We start from the raw sequence: 21,731 nt of genomic DNA, 5'->3' as shown, positions 1-21,731 counted from the left end.
CTCGGCTACTCCATGACCCATGGTGGTTTGAGGTGCAGCGTGGTCACTGGGGGGAGGGGGGAGAGCAGAAGTTGGGAGCCACACCTTCGGGGTGAGCCCTGGGGGGGGCAGTACCATCCACCTGCCACAGGCCCAAGGATACAGGGTCCCCCTCCTTGCCGGCCACCTGGCTATCGGAGTTCTGTAGAAGCAAGGCCACTTTCCCGGATTGTAATAATAGTTATTTCTATTACACCATGAGCATCTGACACATGGAGCGAGGAGCTATGAAGCCCCCCCAGTGGGTAACATAAAAGTGGGGGTGGGGGCCCCGGGGAGGCTGGGAGGCTGCCTCTCAGGCTGGGCTCTGCCATGTGCAGCCGGAGGAGGACGGGGAAGAAAGAGGCTTATTTCAGCACCCTGTTATTATGGCATCTTGTTTTCATAGTTTGTTCAACAGACCTCTCTCCCTCTCCCTCCTCCCCCCCTCGCCTCTTTCTTTTTCATCTTCCTCTCTCAGCAAATCCATTTAAATGCAATTCTATTCTTAAAGCGCCCCTCTCATGCATGTCTAATGAATGTCAGGGAAATGCTATTACAATGGGGCTGAGGAGGATCCGATAGGCAGTGTGTGTACAAGTCATTTGAAAGGAAGCCTGGGAGTGCTCTAGTTTTATTACAGCATAATTAGAAATAAAATCTTGTTGCAATAGGAGAATGAGAGATGTGTGCTAATCCTGGGGTAGAGAAGGATAGAGCTGTATTTGGAGAAAGGGATTCAGGGAGAGAGGAGACCAGCCACTGCTCCTCTAACCCCCTCCACCAAGACTCTCCTGCTGGTTTCCCCCCCCCCCCCCCCCAGCCCCTCCATCCTCACACCCCCTGTGAGCTCCAGGTCCCTGGGGCCACTCCAGAGACTGGAGTGCTGATGCCCTTCTAGGTCTCAGCTGCCCAAAGCAGTCAGTCTGCCAGGGGCCCAGGGAGCTGAGCCTGGTCCCTCCCTGGGAATCCACATCCTCCTGCTTGCTCAAGGGAGGTGATGGGAATGGTCAGCAGCGCCCCACCTGTGGAGGCCGAGGCCCAAGTCAAGTGGTGAGTGCCCCCTACCCCTGCCTCTATGAGAGCTATGCATTCCTTTATCCATTAACTCATTCAGTTATTCAATAACAACGGACTGATGCCCTCTTATGTGCCAGGCACTGCATTGGGTATATTCATTAACTCATTTAATTCTCATGGAAAATAGGTTCAGAGAGGTTCAATGGCTCACTCAGCACTTTCCAGCAAGGAAGGGAAACACGGTTCGAATCCCCACCCTTTTGAAACCAAATGGGGCCTTTTCTGCTTCACCGTGCTATCAACATCCTTGGTCCTCAAGAGACCGCAGGTTCCCATCCCTCCAGTGACCCCATCTCTTATAGGGGCCACAGGCAGAGATAAAGATAGGGGACCTGGCTAATCTCCCTTCCAGGGCAGAAATGAGGACTGTGGGGGTGGTGGCAGCCCGGCACGACCAGGCTAGGGTGACAATGGGGGTCAGGGGCTGCTGTATCCGTGTAGATGACTCTACATCTCAACCCCGGGTGTTGAGAACATACTGGCTCCTGGGCCCAGCACTCCCCAGAGCTCTGACTGAGATGGGGTTAAAAAGAGGAGAAACCCCCACGCTTGCCAGGCTAAGTGGAGAGAAATCATAGAATCATGAGGAAAGTGAGGCTTGGGAGGTCCCTTCCAGACCACATGGCTCCATCCCCTCGTTCATCATTTAGGGAAATGGGCCCCGGGGGAGGGGGGGCACAGCAACTTGTCAAAAGGCACCCAGCAAATTTGCAACCAGGTTTCTCATCTCCCCGCCTGGTGTTCTCAGCCCCACCAGGCCTGCCTCTGCATAAGCCTTTCCAGAAGAGAGATTCTCATAGACAACAGTTCTAGGTCATGGTACTCTTCCAGGCAAAATCGCAACCCTTCTTGGAAGACCATGGTTGGGTGGAGGTGTGAGGTGTGGAGAGAGGAGACCGCCTCGGCGATTCAAAGTCAGCCCAGCGCTAGAGCTAAGCCCGGCCCATGGCTTGATCTGGCCTAGGAAAATACAGCCCCTGGGGTCAGTTCTGGGACCCTGCAGCCTTGTGGGACAAACGGTCTGAGTCGCACCCCGTGAGAACAGGGTAAGGTCAGCATCACTCTACAGTTCTGTATCCCCTTTGACCACTCGCCCTCTCACTTATAGATGTAGTGGTGGAGACGGAAGGGCATAGGCCTGCTCACAAGGCCCCCTGGGAACACATGTGGTGTGTTGTGCCACCATCGGGAGCCCGGCCCACCCGCCAAGCCCCAGCCCAGCCTGGCATCACACTTTGAAGACAAACAGGAGGCCATGGTGCCTTCCCCAGCACCTGGGGGCCCTCGCGCCCTGAAGCAAGCAGGTCGACCTGCCCCCTGGCACATGGAGGTTATGGAATTGTGAGGCTCTCTGGCTTAGCTCCCCACTGCAGTCCTTGCTCCAGCATTTGCTCATGCTTCCCGCCGGCCAGAAGCAGGGCAAAGTTTCTGACTCTGCAGAACTTATACAGGCTTCGTAGCAGAAGTCCTACCTCCCATCCATCTAGTCTCCTCACAACCCAGATGCGTGCACACTGTCAGACTTCAGTTCCATTTGGAAAGGGAAAGACTAGCCGTATGACCCTCTATGATTCAGTCTCCTTGAGGGTCCCGTGCGGTGGTAGATCAGATTTGGGTGTTTGATAGGCAGTACAGGCGAGGCCCTACCTGGGATCAAAGGCCCATTCCCAGGGCCTGTTCCCTGCCCACACCATCCCTGCATGATGCCTCCCTCTGCTTCCGGCACCTGAGGCCCACTGAGGGGTCTTGGCTCGGTCTCTCTGCCCCCCTCATGCTCTCTGTGTCTACATCCACCTATGTGGTGTACCCGATGACCTTCAGGACCAGCTCATTTCTGTCCTCCTCTGCATTCCTGCCCTGAAGTCCTCACCCCAGTGTCTTCACACAGCAGGGCCCAGCTCCAGGATCTTAGTGCTGGAAGGGTCCTCAGGAAACAGCATGTCTGGATGAGGGGGGGTGTTAGTTTTCTAGGGCTTCCATTACAAAATGACCAGAGTGGCAGGTCTGGTTTCTCCTGAGCTCTCTCCTCTTGCAAATGGCTGCCCGGTCACTGTGATCTCACTGAGTCTTCCCTGTGTGTGCATACGTCCCTGGCGTCTCTTCTTCTTATAAGGACGCCAGTCCTAATGGATTCATGCCCCCACCCCTATGATCTCATTTAGCCTTAATTGCCTCTTTAAAGGCCCTGTCTCTCAATACAGTCACATTGGACATTAAGACTCCACATAGGAACTTTGTGGGGACACAATTCAGTCCATGGCAGGGAGGCTCTAGGACTTAGAGCCAGCCAGCACCCAGAGCTGGGACTTGAATCCAAATTCCTGACTCAAATGCCATGTGCTAGCCATTATGCTGCAAATCTCTCTTGGGGTCCTGGGTGGAGGGCTTACAATCCTGGGAGTCCAGAGTCCAAGGGGGAAGAGGAGGCAGAATGGGCCTTGGATTTCCCTGGGCAGTTACCCCCAGGGTCTCACCATCAGCAGGAACGACAGAAAGGAGTGCAAGGAAGATGCTCAGCAAGGTTGGCCCTAAATAGCGTTCTGCAGGCTACCCTGGTGCCGGACCCCCAGGCAGGGCTCATTCTACCCGCCAGAAGCCTCCACTACCCCCACCCACCCTGCCCCGCGGGGCACACAGCCTGGGAGGGAAGATCGGCCCTGCCTGTGGGTGAGTTGTCTTGTGCATCTCCGAGCTGCAGGCTGACCACATTGTTTCTGTAAATCTGTACTGGATGGAGCTGTAACTAGTAACTTGTATTGATCACAATTACTCTTGTAGAATTGGGATGCCCCTGGGGGCCGATAGAGGCACTTCAAGGCTTTGGCATCCTGAGGCTGCCCCGAAAAACAAACTTGCACTGTAACAGGCCAAGTTATCTCTTCTTTTCCAAGAGAGACCGAATGATTTTTCTGACCCCAGCCAAATCCTGGTCTCCATGCAAAGCTCTGTCCATTTCTTCCCACCTCTCTGTCCCCCACTCCATAGCCCTGTTGTGTCCTGCGACCTTTCTTGCAGGAGTGAGGGGTGTGGGCAGAGCAGAAGACCCGTCCCTCAGTTTCTGGTTTTCTTGCTCCAGGGACACCTCGGAGTCTAGGAGTCGAGAAGCATCGCTGGAGAAGCTTCTCTACGGCCGGGATTCTTTCTTTCAACACAATACGCACAGAAATACCTGGGTGCCTGTATGTGTCATAATCACACCTGCCCTGTGCGGTTACACACTTCATACTATGGTAGCAGCCTCTTGCTCCCTAGAGCGTAGAGTGCAGGACATGTCACGGCCCCTTTCACACTGTCACACGGACACTGCAGAAAATCCTGTGCGCTGAGCCAACCAGGGCTGTTAGGACCCCCAGTTAGGGGATGAGACAACAGAAGCCCAGAGAGTTTTTCCAAAAGCCACACAGTTGGTAGGAGGCAGGTCTCAAGCCTCCTGTTTCGGGCTGCAAGCATATACTTCCCCCAAGCTGCCAGCCCCTTCTCTGGCCCCCGCGACCTGGGCCGGAGCACGCGTGGCTGCACATGCGCTCTGTTCCCTCCCAGATGCACGCAGCCCCCTGCCCGTGCCCTGCCCATGGCCCCACCTTCCCGCCAACACACGGCACTTGCATGGCACGGGGGCCTCCCAGGGGACATGGCTCATCTGCTCTGTCAGTCAGTAACTCTGATGCCTCCTGGTGCCGGCCTCAGGGCCTCCCTCCCCTCCCTGCTCACCGCCCCCCACCCAAGCTGGCCCTGGCTAGGGAGAGGGACGCCGCCTCCAGGAGAAGCCAGGGGCCCGGCCACTGCCTGGAAGGGACGGACAAGTCCACCTCACCCGGAACGGGTTGGCCAGGGCGCCCTCCAGAATGCAGCACACGCTCTCCCAGCAGCTGGGCTTGGGGAGAGCAGCTTGGGATCAGTTCCGGAGACCCAGGTGGGAGTCCCGGCTCTTCCTCTCACTAGACGTGCGACTTGAACTGGTCCCCATCTGAGCCACAGTCTCCTCCTCTGTACACAAGAGCAGTAGGTACCTCCTGGGCTGGTGAGGGCACTTCACAGAGGGGACATATGTGGAAGTGTTGGGCACCTGGGGGTGTCTTTCTTGCTGAGTTTATAAAATGATTGAAGACACTTCACCAGCTGGGTCTGGATCTGTCTCCCAGTCCAGGCAGGCTCTACCCACCAGGGGTGTCCAAAAGGGACAAAGAGGGGAAGTGTATGGACACAAGTCTTCTTCCTCAAAGGCACCAACCATGGAAACCTGTAGCGGCGGACGGGTTGAGCTTGCCTGAAGGCAGGCAGAGATGCAGGCAGCTCAGTCCTCCTAGTCTGTCCACCGCGGGGCAGAGCACAGACTATGATGGCATGACTTAGTCTGGTCTCAGAGTTGGCGCCAGGACTCTAATGTGGTTCCGTCCTGGAGCCAGGGACCTCTGTTGTTAGGGGTCTCTCCTCCAGGTGAGGGTCTCATTTCCACTCCCGTCCGCTAAGGGAGAGGTAGGTCCTTGGTCAGGGAAGGACAGTGGAAGGCCAGCCTCAGGCATGCTGGAGAGGGGCTGTCCCTGTCCCTTCTTCTCCCTGGACCAGCTGCCCTGGGTCTCCATGTGCTTGAGTAGCTCCTGAGAAGGGTGAGGTCACTCCCTTGGGGGGCCGCCCCCTGAAGATGAATCAGCCATGGTTTATACTCCAGATCTCCCGGCCAGGTCATTCATTGTCTACTTCCCTTTTGTTCGCTCCACACCATCCTCCACACGTCCCAGCCTGGACTCAGCTGAGCTGGGGAGCCAAGACAAGCATTAAGCATTAGCTTAAAGGGGGGTGGGGGGACGGTGGGCCAAACCATTACAGTATGGCAGCAGGGGCTGGGGGGGGAGAGACCCCAGGGTGCAGGAGACCTCGGAACAGGGCTCCAGGCTGGAGAACCTGTTGTCTCTCTCCGCCCGAGGTGCCTCCGCTACTCCCAGGATTCCTCCGTTCGCTGCATGTACACTGAGCATCTTCTATGTGCCAGGCGTGTTCTGGAGCTGGGGTACTAAAATAACTCCTCGCTGTCAGCGAGAAACACCACGTGCTCTGAAGACAAACAGGCAGGGTAAGGAATTGGGCAGGGACGTGGAGCACAGTCTAATTTTGAGAGAGGGGTCAGGCAAGGCCTCTGAAACAAGATGGTGTCTGAGCAGAGAGACCTGAACGGGGCCGGGAGTGAGTTAAGGAGAAAGCATTTTGGGCTCAGAAGGAAGAACCACGGCGAAAGTCCGGGGGTGGAAAGGAGCAGACGTACGCTGGTTTTCAAACCACTGTAGGAGCTGAACTCCAAGGGGTCTTGCAGCTCTGCCATCCTTTAAGCTAAGAATTTATAAATTTGGGGGCACCTGGGTGACTCGGTTGGTGAAGTGTCCAACTCTTGATTTGGGCTCAGGTCATGATCTCAGGGTTAGTGGGATCGAGCCCTAAATCGGGCTCCCGCTGGTCATGGAGCCTGCGGGAGATTCTTTCTCTCCCTCTCCTCCTGCCCCTCCCCTTGTTCTTTCTCTCTCTCTCTCTCTCTCAGAAAAAAAGAATTTATGAATTTCTGGGAAGGAAGTGACCTTAAAGATGATCCAATTTCTTTCTCTTACTCAGTATTTAAATCCTCTATGCAATATCTCAGCCAAGTGTTTCTTCAGCCTCTACTTAAATACCCCGGGTGACAGGAAACTCACTACTTCCTGAAAACACTCATTCCAATTCTTGATAATCTTGAAATTTTTTTTTATTTTAATTGCAGTGGAGTCCACATAACATAAAATTTACCATCCTAATTATCTGTAAGGGTTAAGTTTTCATTTCAGTAACATTTCGGCTCAGTCTTAAGTTCAGAAATGTTTAAGTGTAGCTTTATCTCCGTACTCATGGAAAACTTCTTCCCAATTCCCCTTCCCCAGCCCCGGACACCCACCATTCCACTTTCTGTCTCTATGAAGCTGACTACTCTAGGTTCCTCATATCAGTGGAATCAGACAGTATTTGTCTTTTTGTGACTGCCTTATGTCCCTGAGCATAATGTCCTCAGGGTTCATCCATGTTGTCGCCTGTGTCAGAATTCTCTTCCCTTTGAAGGCTAAGCAGTATTCCACTGTGTGTCTAGACCGCCTCTTCTATGTCCACCCATCTATCAGTGGACACTTGGGTTGTTTCCGCCTTTGACTCGTGTGAATAATGCTATGAACAGGAGAACCTGTTACCTTCTTAAGACCCGGCTTTTAATTCTTCCGGGTACACACCCAGAAGTGGAATTGCTGGGTCACGTAGTAATTCTGTTTTTATGATTTCAAGGAGCCACCAAAAATTAGAGCTGGTATCTGACTTTTCTGAGTTGCCGTTTCTTCATGAGCAAAATGCCGATAAAACTACCTTAGAGTTTCGGGACGTTTCATTCATTCATTCTAGAAATATTTATTTCTAGAGCACCTACTTTGCAATCAGCACTCTGCTTCCATGCTGAGTGAAATGAGAAGCTATCGGAGGGCTTTGAGCAAAAGAGCCACAGAATCTGACTTTGGTTTTAAAGCATCACTCAGGCTGCATGTTGGGAACAGATGGAGGAGGGGCAGGGGCCGAAGCAGGGAGCCCAGCAGGCGGTTGCTGTCTCTGCTGTATTCAGTCATTTCTGTTCCCTTGCTCTAAGGCTTGGAGTGGGATCTGTGCAGCCCGTACCTTCCTGCAAGCCCTCAAGCTCCTTCCTCCTCCTCTGCCCAGCACCCTCTCCCCACCAAACGGACCCTCCCGCCTGCCTCTGAGAGCAGAGACAGGCCCAGCCTCTGCAGAGGGCAGATCCTCCCCATCCTTGCAGCCCTCTGGAGCCACCAGGACCCCTGAGATCTCTCGTGTTCCTCTCTCCTTGGCTCATGTGACTCTGGGGAGTCTCTGAGGCCCAGCTCTTTGAAGTTTTAGAAAAAGACCAAGAAGATGCTGTTGGCTCACCTAGCCCCTATGTGCAGGGCCTCCGAATTGCTGAGGAGGGTCCCCTTTCTTTATTGCCAAGCTCCTGAGGAGGAAGGAAGGGGAGAATTTGCAGGAAGCCCGGCCACAGGGACTGAGCGCCCCTCATCTCCTTGAGGTGGGGCCACTTGGGCTGAGGGTTACCGAGCACCGCTAGTGTGCCGAAGACTCTCACAAGCTGCATTTCATCTGACTCTCCCAACAGCCCTGTGACGTAAGGTCTATTTATTATCTCTGTTTTCCTGAAGGAGAAACAGGACTCAGAAGTTGGGGCACCATGATAGAGACATCAGTTGTCAGAGGGAAAGGGCCTTATGAGTTTCTCTCACCCAGAGGCTCTCTGCCCTGGCTGCACATTATGTGACCTGAAAAGCTTTTTTTAAAAATACCAATTTCCAGGCTACACCCCCAGAGATTCTGAGTTTAATTTTAAAAGCTGCTTGGATGATTCTAATGTACAAGCAGGGTGGGAAACACACACCTAATCCACCTCCTCCCTCTTTTTGCAGAAGGGACAACTGAGGGCCTGGGAGAATACTGGACTCCCCTACGGTCACCCCGTGTCAGTTTCCTGATGGCTTAACGCAGCAGAGATTTACCATGTCATAGTTCTGGAGGCCAAAAACCCCAAATCAGGGTGTGGGCAGGGCGTGCTCCCTGTCCAGGCTCTAGAGGAGGATCTTCCCGGCCTCTTGGTAGCTTCTGGGGTGGCTGGCAATCCCTGCATTTGTTGCTTTATAGATGCATCACCCCAATCTCTTCCTCTGTCTTCACATGGCCTTCACCCTGTATTCATGTGCCTGTGTCCAAATCTCCCCGTTCTCAGAAGAACATAGTCATACTGGATTTAGAGCCCACACTAATGCAGTATGACCACATCTGAACTTGATTATGTTTGCAAAGATCTTGTTTCCAATAAGGTCCCATTCACGAGCTCTGGGTGGGCATTCATTCTGGGGGATACTGTTCAACTCGGTACACAGCCCATCATTAGTGGCAACACCAGGACTCCAATCCAGCCTCCAAAATCCAGTCCTGGGCTTGGCCCCTCTTTATCTGCCTCTTCTCACTAATGGCCTCTCTCCAATCCCCTCCCCACCCTTCAGCAGCCCCCAAGCTAGCACCTTTCCTGGGGGAAGGACATTGTCTTCTAACTGTGGAATCCCAAAGGGCAGAGACCAGGTCCAAGACCTCTCCATGGAGCCCAGTCCGGGACCCAGGGATGCTCCACAAAGCCAAGCTGATAAATCAAGCCAAGCTGAATTGATGAGTGCTCCTTTATAAGGTAGTGAGGACCCCACTGACAGAAGCAACCAAGCAGAGGCTGGCTGACCCTATGTCCCTATGAGAGGGGCTGCCATTCGAGGAGAGTCAGTCTAGCACAGAGCTTTGGAAGAGCATGGGAAGTGGACTGATGGTCTGGACTACACCATTTACTAGCTGTGTGACTATGGGTGGGTTATGTAACATCTCTGTGCTTTGCTTAGTAAAAACAGTAGTATCCATTTCAAAGGGGTCTGGGGATTGCCTAAGATAATGTTTATAAAATCCTTGCCCTGACATATAATAGGTGTTCAATAAATATTTAGCTTACAAAAAAGGAGAGGCCTGCTCCAGATCACCAGGAAGACGGACCGTAAAGCAGGGTGGAGAATTTGTATTAATAGGAAAAAGGAAAAAGGAACCACACACAGCGCTTCTCTGGTCACAGGCGAGTTCACAGACGATGCTGCAGCCTTTGGCAGGTGACAGTCAAGCAGCGTCAAAGCAGTCCACATTTAAACACAGTTCCGTGTCCCAGCCTTAGAGCCTAAGGGAAAGCAGCGACCCTCCAGCGTATACCCGCAGGGGACACTACTAACATTTGGGATGGGACAGTATTTATGACCCAAGACATCCAGCACTCCTGGCCCCTGGCCACCTCAGGCTGTTAGTACCTCCCAGGCTTGGTGTCGACCAACGTGATCCCAGACACACATTTCCAAACGGCCTCAGGATGGGGGCTGGACGGAGGTCACGGCTGCCACTCTGTCCTTCCTCCAGCTGGCCTCAGCCTACCCCGCGAAGAAGGAACCAGGATAAGGGAGAGCTGCTCCTCTACCCATTTCAGGGATGGCTGGTCCCACTTGGGGGTGGAGTAGGGGCTGCCCGACTGCCAGGCCACCCCATCAGAGCCAGCCTTGGAGGTCAGCTGTTCTGTGGAGCCCTGGCCCGTCCAAGCGCCCCCCCCCCAGCTGGTCGTGCCCCACACACACACCGTACGCCGCTCATTCCACCGGCCTCTTGCTATTCCCTTCCCCAGCAGGGCCCATCATCTGATTCTCATCAAACATGCACAACTGATGTTGCACACGTCCCCCCCAGGGGGGATTAACATAATACCCCTGATTTCTCCTTCTCCTTCCTCTCTCTCTCTCTCTCTCTCTCTCTCTCTCTCTCTCTCTCTCTCGTGCGCGCTGTGTCTCCCCCCGGCTGCGGCCAGCCTTTGTTTCAGGAGCAGCAATATACTGTGTCTGGAAATGTTACTGCAATTAAATATGCACAAGAAGGGGGGAAGCGAGGGGGGAAATGAGGACAATGAAGGATGTGAAACATCAGATGCAGCAGCTGCTTGTTGCTATAGAAACCCCAGCTCCCCACCACCATCCCTGCAGCACCCCTTCTCAGCTTAAAATTCCAGTAGGACCAAGTGCACCGTCGTCCGGGGGTGCTGGGGGCTGCAGGATCACAGCGTCCAAGCTGCTGGCGCTGGAGCACCTGTAGGCTGCCGAGGTGGATTTGGGGGTCTCTCCTGTTTCTCCCCCCCCCCCCACTGATTGGCAGTAACACCCTCCAGTAGTTCTGCATTCCAGTCCCAGTTACATAATAAATCACGGGAGAGCTTCCGCATTTGACTTTGGGATGTCACAACATGGAGACAAAACGGCACATTCAGAGTCTGGTGGGGAAGCCAGGCTTTCTCTGCGCTTCCCCCCCGGGTCCTCTCCGACGTCTGGCAGCAGGGCTGGGCTTCCTCCTGCTTCCTTCAGCACTGAGTGGGGGTCTGCAAGGTGCGGTCTGGGCGCTGGAGGGGGTGTGGCTGGGGTCCAGAGGTGTGGCTGGGGTCCAGAGGATTGGCAGGCTGCCAGATGAATGAGTGTTCTTCAGGGGAGGGCGGGGTGTCCCAGTGATATGCTGCTCAGCGGGGAACCATGCGCCGTCCCAGACCTAGTCCCACACAGCCTGGTGTCCAAACATAGAGAGACAGCAAGTGACCAGACCAGGCCTTAGTTGAGTGTGAGCGGGAGGCAGGGCGTAATGGGGCTGCCTCCCACTCCAACCACATTTCCTGTAAAAAGCGAACCGTCTTGGGTGGGGGGTTAGTAGTCGCGCTCTATCCTGTGCTGGTCACATAAGGCTGATTGTTAGGTCCCCACCACTTGGGAAAGTGCTGCCACCCAGTAGGTCTAGTCCTATACAAAGGTGGATGGGAGGGAGGGAGGGAGGGGAAATTCAGAGATTTGTAGATAAACCAACGTTTGTTAAGAAACAAGAGACCAGGGCGCCTGGGTGGCTCAGATGGTTAAGCGACTGCCTTCGGCTCAGGTCATGATCCCCAGGGTCCTGGGATCAAGTCCCACATCCCCGCTTCTCCCTCTCCCTCTGCCTGCCACTCCCCCTGCTTGTGCGCTCTCTCTCTGTCAAATGAATAAATAAAATCTTAAAAAAAAAAAAAAAGAAACAAGAGACCATCCATGTTGAAGAAATTATTTGTGACCATATTAAATAAATACTAAAGAATAAAATTCTAGACTGCTTAGCCTGACGGAAAGTCGAAGGGCCTGACAACTTCTTCCACTTGGTGAGGGAGTGTGTCAGTGAAGCCAGTTCGGGCTAGTTCCGTAGGGCTCCAGGGAGTAGAACCAGGACCCATGGAGGGAGCCACCAGGAGACCAGTTGTGACCAAGGAAAATCTCTCTAAAAGTCAGAGCTATCCGCTTTGGAGTGGGCCACTGGATGAGGTAGTGAGTTCCCCAAACCCACAGATATTCAAAGGAAGGCTGGAGAACCTTTGTCAACGATGTGGTCAGGCACATTCAGCTTTTCAACCCTACAATTCTACAGCATTCCTTGACGCGAAGTGTCATTTGGGGAGATCACAGCCCCCTGGTGCTGAGGCTTGTGCTGGGGGCAGTGGGACACCACAGGATGTTTCTAATAGGAGAGTGAGCCAGTGTCAGAGCTCTTGTCATTGGTTGAGGGGGGTCATCAGCCCCCAGGTGGGATCTCAGTCTGACTCTACAGCCTGCCATCGTTCTGTAAAACTCTTCTAAAAGGATTTGCAGGGCATGGGGCCACGCAAAAGGTTTCCTTATGAGAGCCTGGCATTCTGATGTTAGCAGGTCCCTCCAGTGGAGTCAGCATTACCCTCTCTCGTACAGCTCCTTTTTTCAAGTTACTGTCACCGTCTTGATTCTAGGGCCCACTCCTGGTGGAAATGGCAGCCTGGGGTCTTCTATACCTGCCGGGGGAAGCAGCCTAGTCCCCAGAGAGCACGCAGAGGGACCCAAAGTTAGCATCTCAATCTCAGTCTGGCTGGGTCTTGGGTGGGAGGGCACTGCCTTGGGATTACGACGTCTGAAGCTGAATGCAAGCCCCGCCCCAACGGGCAAGTCCATATTCTCCCTTTTTAGGATCAGTCCTGACTAGGCTCAAGTTCAGGGTTTGCCTTAGGACCTTGTACAAGGAAATCCACTCTGCCTGTAAGTGGAGTCACGTGTCATAATCTGCAAAATGGGTGTCCTGTTCCCGGTCCTTCTGGCTTCCCTGCCGAGTCCTGACAGTAAGACCATAGAGGGGCAAGGAGAAGTAAAGCGCAATGTCTGCACCTTTGCCTTGCACAGAATGAGCATTCAAGAACTGTGTGTTGAATTAGTATTGTGTGTCTGCCTCTCCGTGTCCCCACTACTAGTATAGCTTAGCCTCAGCAACTGTTGGTTGAGTGAATATATGATTAAAACTAAGAGAAAATGATTTAGGCTTGTATTTGGCTCCATACATAGGGAGAGCTGGGAGCCAGAAGGCCTGAGTTCTGGTCTGCTTACTGGTCGTGTGACCTGACGATGGAGAGGACACTTCAGATGGCTGTAAGAACAAATGAGCGTGGGATGTGAAAGAACTTCGCAAGCTCTCGCCCAGTAGGAAGGATGAGGACTGATACTTACTAAGTGAGCACTTGTTGTGCGCCACTTTATTATTATTTTCAGTCCTTACGTCCACGCTGTGATGTATTATTTGCACCCCATTGTATAGGTAAGGCTCAGAGAAGTTAAGTAACTTTCCCAAGGTCACACAGCTACTAAGTGGACAAGTCAGTTTGGAACCCAGATCTCGGTCTGACTCTACAGCCTGCCATCGTTCTGTAAAACTCAGAAGCTGCTACACTTCAAGGAGTAACAGTTCTGGGAGAAAAGCCGGCTGCCGGCCTGACTTGCTTCTGGTGGTGTGCCCAGCCAGGGGAGTAATGGAGTATGTCTTGATTGTGTCTCCAGAAAACAGGTTTTTTATCACTCACCACGGCGGGCTGTACATCTCTGACGTGCAGAAGGAGGATGCCCTCTCCACCTACCGCTGCATCACCAAGCACAAGTATAGTGGGGAGACCCGGCAGAGCAATGGGGCCCGCCTCTCCGTAACAGGTAGGCGACAGGGCCGCAGAGGGCACTAGCCCACCCCTGGGATGGGCGTGTCCCGCGCCATGGATCCGGGAGACTGCTGTGTACCTAGGCCACTGGGGGGACTCAGAGAAGGAGATTAAAAAAGAGAAATACAGGGCCCAGCGGGGCAGAACACGTCCATTTTGGTTTGGAGTGCCCTTCATATAAGGACCTCAGAGTCTGCACCTAAGGAAGCTAACTCTCCTGAAGAAGTGATAATGGGGGTTAATGCAATCCATCCTCTCTTTCCCTTTTTTGCCTTTGCTGCCGGGAAGCTCATAAATAAAACCTGATGTTCAAACATAGTAACAATGAGGTTAGATTAGATTAGATATGGGACAGTTTTGTTTTTTCATGTCTCTAAGTATTTTTCAAGATTCGATTTGACCTATTGATGAGCGCATGTTGTTTCTTCTGTTGTAGTTTGAGAGTAGGCAGGATATAATCTATAAACAACAATATTTATAAATTAAATAAAAGATTCTTAATGTGTAGTGATTATCACTTTTTAGGAGGGATGGAAGCTAATGTTTATTGAATCCCCTACGTTTCAGATTTCACTTATCTGTTAAGCACCATGATAGCCTTGTGAGGTGCTTACTGTTCCGTTTTACAGACTAGAAAACCAGTCTTAGGGAGGCCAGGCAACTCGCCCCCACTGTTTAACCAGTGGGAGGCAAAGCCAGGACATACCCTCTGCAACCAGCATACCACCCCCCTCCCCATGGAAGGGGTCATTTGAACAGCCCCCACATGCCCCAGTCACAGAGTAGAGAAGGACACAGGGGACTCCTCAAGGAATAGTGCCTTTCTGGAAACAGTGCTTTTTCAAACTCTTGACAGCAATCCACAGATAGACATCTTTATCATAACCTGTGCAAGGCACACTGGTCGTTCCTACCACATGCATTTAAATGCACTCTGATATTTCCTATTCTATTCTATCCAATTTTGATTTATCCAAATGCTGGTCGCAACTCGCCAAATGGATTTCACAAATTCCTAACAGTTTGTGACCTACAATTTTAAAATCTCTGCTGTTGAGGAGGTGGGATTGGAGTGGCTTGTGGAAGGAGGGTGAACTGGTAACATGGTGGTTTTGGAGACTAGACTCACCCAATCGCACAACCTCTCTGGGCCTCTGGAAAAGTAGCTCGACTAGATGACCGCTCTGATTCTGTCTAACTCCGGCCTTCTGGGGGTTGGTGAGGACTACCCTGACCCTCAGACTAACCCTATCCCAGATGCTCTCTCATTTGCCCGGCACATTTGAAGAGCAGGAGCAGGAGGGCAAGGACAGGGCTCTCTGATTCTCCTTTGTGTCCCCAGAACCAGGCCCTGTGCCTGACACATAGTAGGTGCTAAGTAAATATTTGTAGACTTAACCAATGCCAAGGGAAACTGTCCTGGTGGCCGCAGTAAGGGCCCCTTCCTTTGTAGCTAGACTTTGGAATCTGCAGCCCAATTCCCAAATGTGTAGGAGTGGTTCCCTTCCAAAGCATGGGGACTGGTTTGCATGCTGTTTTGCATCTCATCTGCATGCTTCTCATAAAACAGGGGAACAGTGCAAAAACCCCCCTCCTGCAGGCCTGCTTCTTTCTCCCACACAAATATTTAGCCCCCTCATCCTGCCAATCTCACCTCCACTTTTGTGGGGCGAATAGGCGGGTGTCTCTCAAAAAAGACATGCTTTAAACTGGAGGCTATGCCAACCATTCTCCCTCTGGTCTCCATTCCCCACCAGCTGTGAGGAGAAGGGGGGGAGGCTAGGCAGAGTGTGAGAGATGCCACCAGAGATAAAGCCCAAACAGAGAGACAGAGACAGAGGCAGAGGGGAGGACCAGAGTGAACGGGAGCCGAAAGGAGCAGGAGGGACCTGGAGGGAAGGGAACACAGGGAGCCAAGGGGAAGGGGCCCCGCTGGTGACACGGCCCTGATGTGATGTGATGTGACAAGACCATCTGCAAGCTGCTTGTCTCGGCAAAAATGCAAGTGATACTGGAGCAAGGCAGTGCAGAGGGGGCGCGAGGGGGACACGTCGGGGAGCTCAGCCCCACACACTGCACATCCACTCCAGCTTGAGGTGGGCGGGGGGGTGGGCGTTGCTCAGTCAGTCCTGAACAGGAGAGGCTGGCCGTGGTTTCCGCTGAGAAGGTGCACTCTCTCTCTTGTGGCCGGCACCCCCGAGGGCTCCCAGGCTGGCGGCTGGGAAGGGTGGCCCGAAGCTCTGGGCCAGCAGATGGAAAGATGGTAGCTGGGGACCCCCTGCCAAGCCACCCCTACCTGGTGGCTGAGGTGTCCGCACACCCTGAAGGATGGCTGCCCCTGATGCCCCAGGCCCAAAGGCAAAAGGAACGAGCAAAAGGATCCACGTGGCAGTGTGTCCTTGATGGTCATCTGGTGAGGGCAGCAACCACACCTGTGGGTTCTTCAGTCCTCACAGAGGGTTTGAGAGAGGAAGATGGGCACAGGAGGTGTGGTGGGTAAAGGACCCTGAATCCAGCCAAAGGTGCAGGCTTAGCCTCACCCCTCACTAGCTGTGCAAGGTAGCAGAGAATAAGGAGTGTCTCAAACCTCAGCTTCCTCATCTGTAAAATGGGAGTGACAAAACATAACCCCCTCCCCAGGGTCATTGGGAGCAATAGGTACCAGCTGGAGAAGCTCAGCACAGCATCTGCCATGTAGGAAGCGCCCAGGAGCTGCTGCTGTGTTGTGGTGGTGGCTGTCTTGTTGATCTGTTGTTGCTGCATTATTGTTTCTATTCTCTTCCAAAGAGCGTCTGTTGGGGGTGGGGGGAGGAGAGCAACTCGCATCTTTCTGCATTGTCCAAGGTGAAGGAGGCAGCTGCAAGAATAGCCTGAGCTCCCTAAAATCCAACCCCCCAAACAGCCCTTCTGTGCATGTAGGTGCCTTGTAGAGTTTACCAAGAGCTTCCATTAACCCCATGGAACAGGCATTACCATCTGCATTTATAAAGACAAGACCAGTGACCAGAGAGGCTGGCAGACTAGTCCAGGGTTCCCCAGCTGGTGGGGGGCTAAGCCACGTGCAGAAGCCGTGTTCAGGGCACCTTTCCAGGGCAGCACAGCTCCTCAGACTCGGGGAGGTCCCAGCAGCCTCCCCAGGGCGCCCTGGACGCCCCCAGACATTTCTCGGGGCTCCGCCGTCTGGCTCCCCCAGCCCCGTGCCAGCCCCGGCAGCGCCCGATTCCCCCCGGGCTGTCACCGTACACACCACAGCATTTTACTTCTGCTCTGGAGTAATGAAAGAGGCTTCTTTCCCTCAGAATTTAATTTCACGCCTGAGACTCGGTGATTAATTCCCTCCCCCTGCCCCTTCCTCCACCGCCCCGTCGGCCCCTCCGCTTGTAAATTCTGCGGTGTGCCACAGAATTTGTGTATTTTGCATCAATTAAGTGTCACATTGAGTAATTCTTCCCTGGCACCGGGCTTGTTTATCCCAACCATCCCCTGCGTGGGGAAGAGTCCGCAGAAGCTGGTGGGGAGGGAGGGCAGGTGCACATCTGCATCACGATTTCACGCAGTCAAGCCCTTGGATGTACAATTTGCCATTGTTGCCTGCGACATCCTTATGGGATGTGGAGGCAGCACTACCCCCCTCAACCCCGCGGATGAACCTCAGGCTCTGAGACATGATGAGACTCACCCAAGGTCACATGGTTTCCCTGTGACCCAGCTGGACCAGCACCTGGCTCTCCTGATTCTCAGCCCAGCCTCCTTCTGAAGAGCAGCAGAATGTGGGGAGGGAGTAGAGAGTCTTCTAGAAAGTCTCTACCCGCTCCCCTCCCCCCCAGAGAATTCCTCGGCCAGCCCTTCTCCAAGGGACATGAGCTAAGGACAGGGGAAATTTACCATTAGTCAAGGAGGGTCCAGAGGGGGCGTCTGCCGCTCCCACCATTCACTCTTGAGCAGATCTCAGTATTAGATTATTCCATCTCAGGCCCCGTTTACTGAACAAGGGTGGGCAAGACCTGGTTTGTGATCTTGGCTCTGCAGTGCAATCCTGGGCAGGTCACTGCACCTCTCTGGTCTCAGGGTCCTCCTATGTCTGTGGCCTCCAAGACCTCTAAGCCAGCTCTACGAGTCCAGGAGCCTATAAAATCCTGCAATGTGGAAAGTCAGACCTCTGGCCCACCCTATGCCAGAGTGCCCCCATTCAGCCTTTCGCAGACATCAGTGGTTCAGCAGCCCCAGGCCTGCTCTGTGCGGGCACGGGAGATCCAGCAATGGCGCGACCCTGTCTCAAGATGCTGGCAGGCTTCTGGGGAAGACAGATCCATGGCCTGGTGCTAACCGCTGTTGAAAAGGGCTCTGGGGGAGGAGCGCCTGGGTGGCTCACAACAGTGGTGGCCCCTGGGGAAGGAAACGAGGTGGCTGAGAGCAGGGATGAGGGAGACCCCCCCTTCACACTGACATCTTCTAGACTCTCTGAAGTTTTGCCATGTGCATATATTACACTTTAACTTTTTCATTAAAAAGAAAAGGTTGTTTGAAAATAAAATGGAAGAAAAAGAAAACTCTATGGGTATCTAATGAGAGGGGCCTGGGGGCCCCATCCGGAAGGGGTGACGTTTAAGCTGGTTAGTGAAAGATGAAGAGGTGTTGGCCGAGCGGAGCGGGCTCCTGGGCACCCAGGGAGGGGAGAACACTCAGTGTTCCACAAGTGGGGAACCACTGCCCGGACCGGGGTGGGGGCAGGGCGGGAGGGGGCCGGCGAGGCCGGGGACCTGGCTGGGCCCAGACCCTATCTCCTAGCAGCCTAACTGGGGAGAAGTGGGGGTTGTATCATGTAGGCAGAGGAAAGCCTGGGCAACTGGTACAGCAGGAGGAGGTCCCCAAGGCAGAAAACTCAGGGAGGCCCTTGAGGCTAAGAACTAGGCTGAGAGTAGCCAGAGCACCGCTCAGAAGCGTCAGGGCCGTCACACAGAATCCCACCAGCCCGGCACCTGGGTCTTCCGCAGGTCAGGGTCACGGGGACTGCAGGCACCGCTTTCTCTTGCTTGGGAGCGTAAAATAGAGAATTGTTCGGGATGGCAGGTGTGGTTTGCAGAAGGCTTAACTTCTGAATCCTTCTGGGCGCAGATGGAAACACACAGCCCTCTCTGAGTTCACCAGGATCGCAGGTAGGAGGAGACAGTACAGGACGGTGGGTTCCCCGATCCTGAGGGGCACCCCCAGGCCAGTCTGAGGCCCAGAATCGCAGACTCAAGAAGTCGTGACTCTCATGTCACAGGGTGTCCCTGCTCCTGAGTCTGGGCCAGACTCCAGGCACCGTGTCTGTGAAGGGAGCTCTCACACACTCTCTCCCTCTCTGCTCCTCTCTCTGTTTCCCTTGTTGCATCTGCATCTGTCTGTCTGCCCACGCTATAGCCTCCTCCCACCTCTCCCAAGACCCTGCTTCGCGGTCATGGCTCTCGGGGCCTCTATCTGGCCTGAGTAGGAGAGTTTGGGCCAGAGTCTGGGGCCCAGGGGACACCACGAGCCATCCCACACTGGGCTTCGTTCATGCTGGGCACCCATGGGCAGCAGGTGCCTGTTCTCATGATTGCCTCCCCCCCCGCCCCCCCCCCCGCCCCTTCATCCCGCTCGGGCTGGCCAGAGCCACTGATGCTCTCTGCCTTCCAGACCCTGCCGAGTCGATCCCCACCATCCTGGATGGCTTCCACTCCCAGGAAGTGTGGGCGGGCCACACCGTGGAGCTGCCCTGCACCGCCTCCGGCTACCCCATCCCTGCCATCCGTTGGCTCAAGGACGGCCGGCCCCTCCCGGCCGACAGCCGCTGGACCAAGCGCGTCACGGGGCTGACCATCAGTGACCTGCGGACGGAGGACAGCGGCACCTACATTTGTGAGGTCACCAACACCTTCGGCTCCGCAGAGGCCACGGGTACCCTCACAGTCATCGGTGAGTGGGGAGCCCCTCTGCCAGGCCTAGGAAGCTTTGGGAGCACCACGGTGTGACCTCTTCTGTAAAATGGGATAACGATCCCAGGCCTTCCTACCTCCTGAGGTCACGAAGGTCAGAAGGGACCACGAGGGTGACAGTGACGGTGACGCGCTCACAGGGCTTCCTGGCTTGTTGAGAGGGAGGAGTGTCTGCACTAAAGGAAACAGTACTGATGTTAATCCAGTAGAGAGGACATACTGTATCCCATCAGAGGCGATATTCAGAATATTTCACAATAATTGATAGGGGCACTGATCAATCAGATCAGACTTGGGCATAAATGACAAGGAAGCCTTTCCAGGATCTGCCAGCTGGGTATCAGCACTGATCCTGCCTGTTCCTCCCTGACCCCGGCGTCCTGGGGCTCCAGGGGTCCAGCGAGCCCGTGTGGAGTGAGGGGCCTTCTCAGACGCTCCTGCTGCTGAACCCCCAGGGCAGAGGGAGGGCACTGACAGCAGTGGGGCTGGGATTTGGAGACCCGTGGGGAATCCCACTCCTGTAGAGTAGCTACATAGCCTGAGGCCCCATTGAATGTCGTACCGAATGGCATCTTAAGGGTCACTGAACCTGGGCGGTGAGAGGAGGCTGTCCAGCGGTGATTCAACCCCCCTGCTGCAGAGAAGTTCCCTCCACAATAACAATTGACCAAAGCAGCCCTCCTCCCCCCTCTCCTCCTGTCTCAAGAGCATAGAGCTACAGGTCTGCAGACCCTCCATGTTCTCCCAGCTCAGCTGGCCTCCTGGGCCTGTGGTCTTGTCCCCCATGGCCCAGATGTGAGTCTCCTCCCCATGGTCAAGGGCATCTTGACAGTTGGGGTGAATTTATCTGCAGTGCTGGGCAGAAGTCCTCCCCATGTGAACACATGTGAAGCTGGAAGAGTGGAAAGAGCCCCCAAAACCACTCTGGGAGTGACAGTGCATGATACAGTTGCTTAGGTTAAAATGCTGAGAGCCCAGGGGATGGGGGCTCCTCACAGACTAATAAGGCCCAGCCGGCAGGGCAAGCAGGTGGAAGGACCAGCACTGATATCCCCCTCGTTGCTCTAAGTACCGTCCCCAATCATTCAGTCGGGTATGCCTTCTCCCCTCCCCCCAGCCCCCGCTGCACACACATTACACACACACACACACACACACACACACTCTCTGTCTCTCTCATCCCACACTTACATACACACACACACACATGCTGTCTCAGGGCTCGGGTCAGGAGGGCGGCACACCCCTGAATCCTTGGAAAATTAGCAAACCTGACTCTGGGTAATTTGGTGTCCATAGCCCCTGCCTCAGTACATACGGGCAGATACAACACACACACGCAGATGTGTTGAAAGGTCACATGCCCACTTCTCCATACACACATGCACACACGTATAGTGCCCATACACACAGATACACACATTCCTCCACCTTAACATGCTCACATTCAGGCACACACACACGGACCACAAGTAACCAACCGCCCATGGCGCGTGCACACCCCCACTGCCCCGTAGGCGTAGATACACCTGATGCCCCTCTGACCCTCAGCTCTGCACCTTCCCCCCACACTGGCTTTGGCTGGACAACCAGGTTCAAGGGGAAGTGACATAGCTTTTCTCTGCCTTCCACTCTCTCTGCCAGCCCCTCTCTGCCAGGTGCACAGAGAGGAAACCATGATTTTCACATACACCCCCGTTCTGCCACCAAGCCTCCTGCCCAAGGTCACCAAGTCGTGCGGGGCAGCAAGGTGAGAACGGATAGCTGGCAGAGCCCTGGGAGCCTCGGTGGGTGACTGGGACAAAGCAGGATGACACCTGCCTCATTGTGCACTGACATTTCCTGGGCAGGGACTCTGGGAGAGCACGGGGGAGCCCGGCATGCGCAGACTCCTGCGTGCTTTGACTATGCCCCACCCAGCCAGGCTGCCAGCCCCCCTCCTCCGGGCGACCTCGCTGGGGTCCTAGGCGCCTGCAGGCCTCAGCCTCCTCTAGAGAATCCCAAGCCCATGGAGATCTGGGGAGAGAGGTGGC

The 21,731-nt window shown here is 54.3% G+C and overlaps 1 protein-coding gene across 2 annotated transcripts in view; it reads left to right on the top strand.

The window, feature by feature from the left end:
- The window catches only part of DSCAML1 (DS cell adhesion molecule like 1), a 341,143-nt gene that overhangs the window by 225,668 nt on the left and 93,744 nt on the right, over window positions 1–21,731 (top strand). For both annotated transcript variants that reach the window (XM_073903814.1, XM_073903815.1), the window contains 2 exons: window positions 13,590–13,736; window positions 19,400–19,678. In XM_073903814.1, the coding sequence (XP_073759915.1) occupies window positions 13,590–13,736; window positions 19,400–19,678 (426 nt within the window). The remainder of the gene's footprint in view (window positions 1–13,589; window positions 13,737–19,399; window positions 19,679–21,731) is intronic.

Source organism: Callorhinus ursinus, unplaced genomic scaffold (genome assembly GCF_003265705.2).
Source record: "Callorhinus ursinus isolate GAN/ISIS: 27379988/994484 unplaced genomic scaffold, GSC_fseal_2.0 scaffold19, whole genome shotgun sequence".
NCBI classification, from domain to species: domain Eukaryota; kingdom Metazoa; phylum Chordata; class Mammalia; order Carnivora; family Otariidae; genus Callorhinus; species Callorhinus ursinus.
The sequence above is the reverse complement of the archived record's forward strand: the minus strand, read 5'-3'. Positions and strand labels throughout refer to the sequence as shown.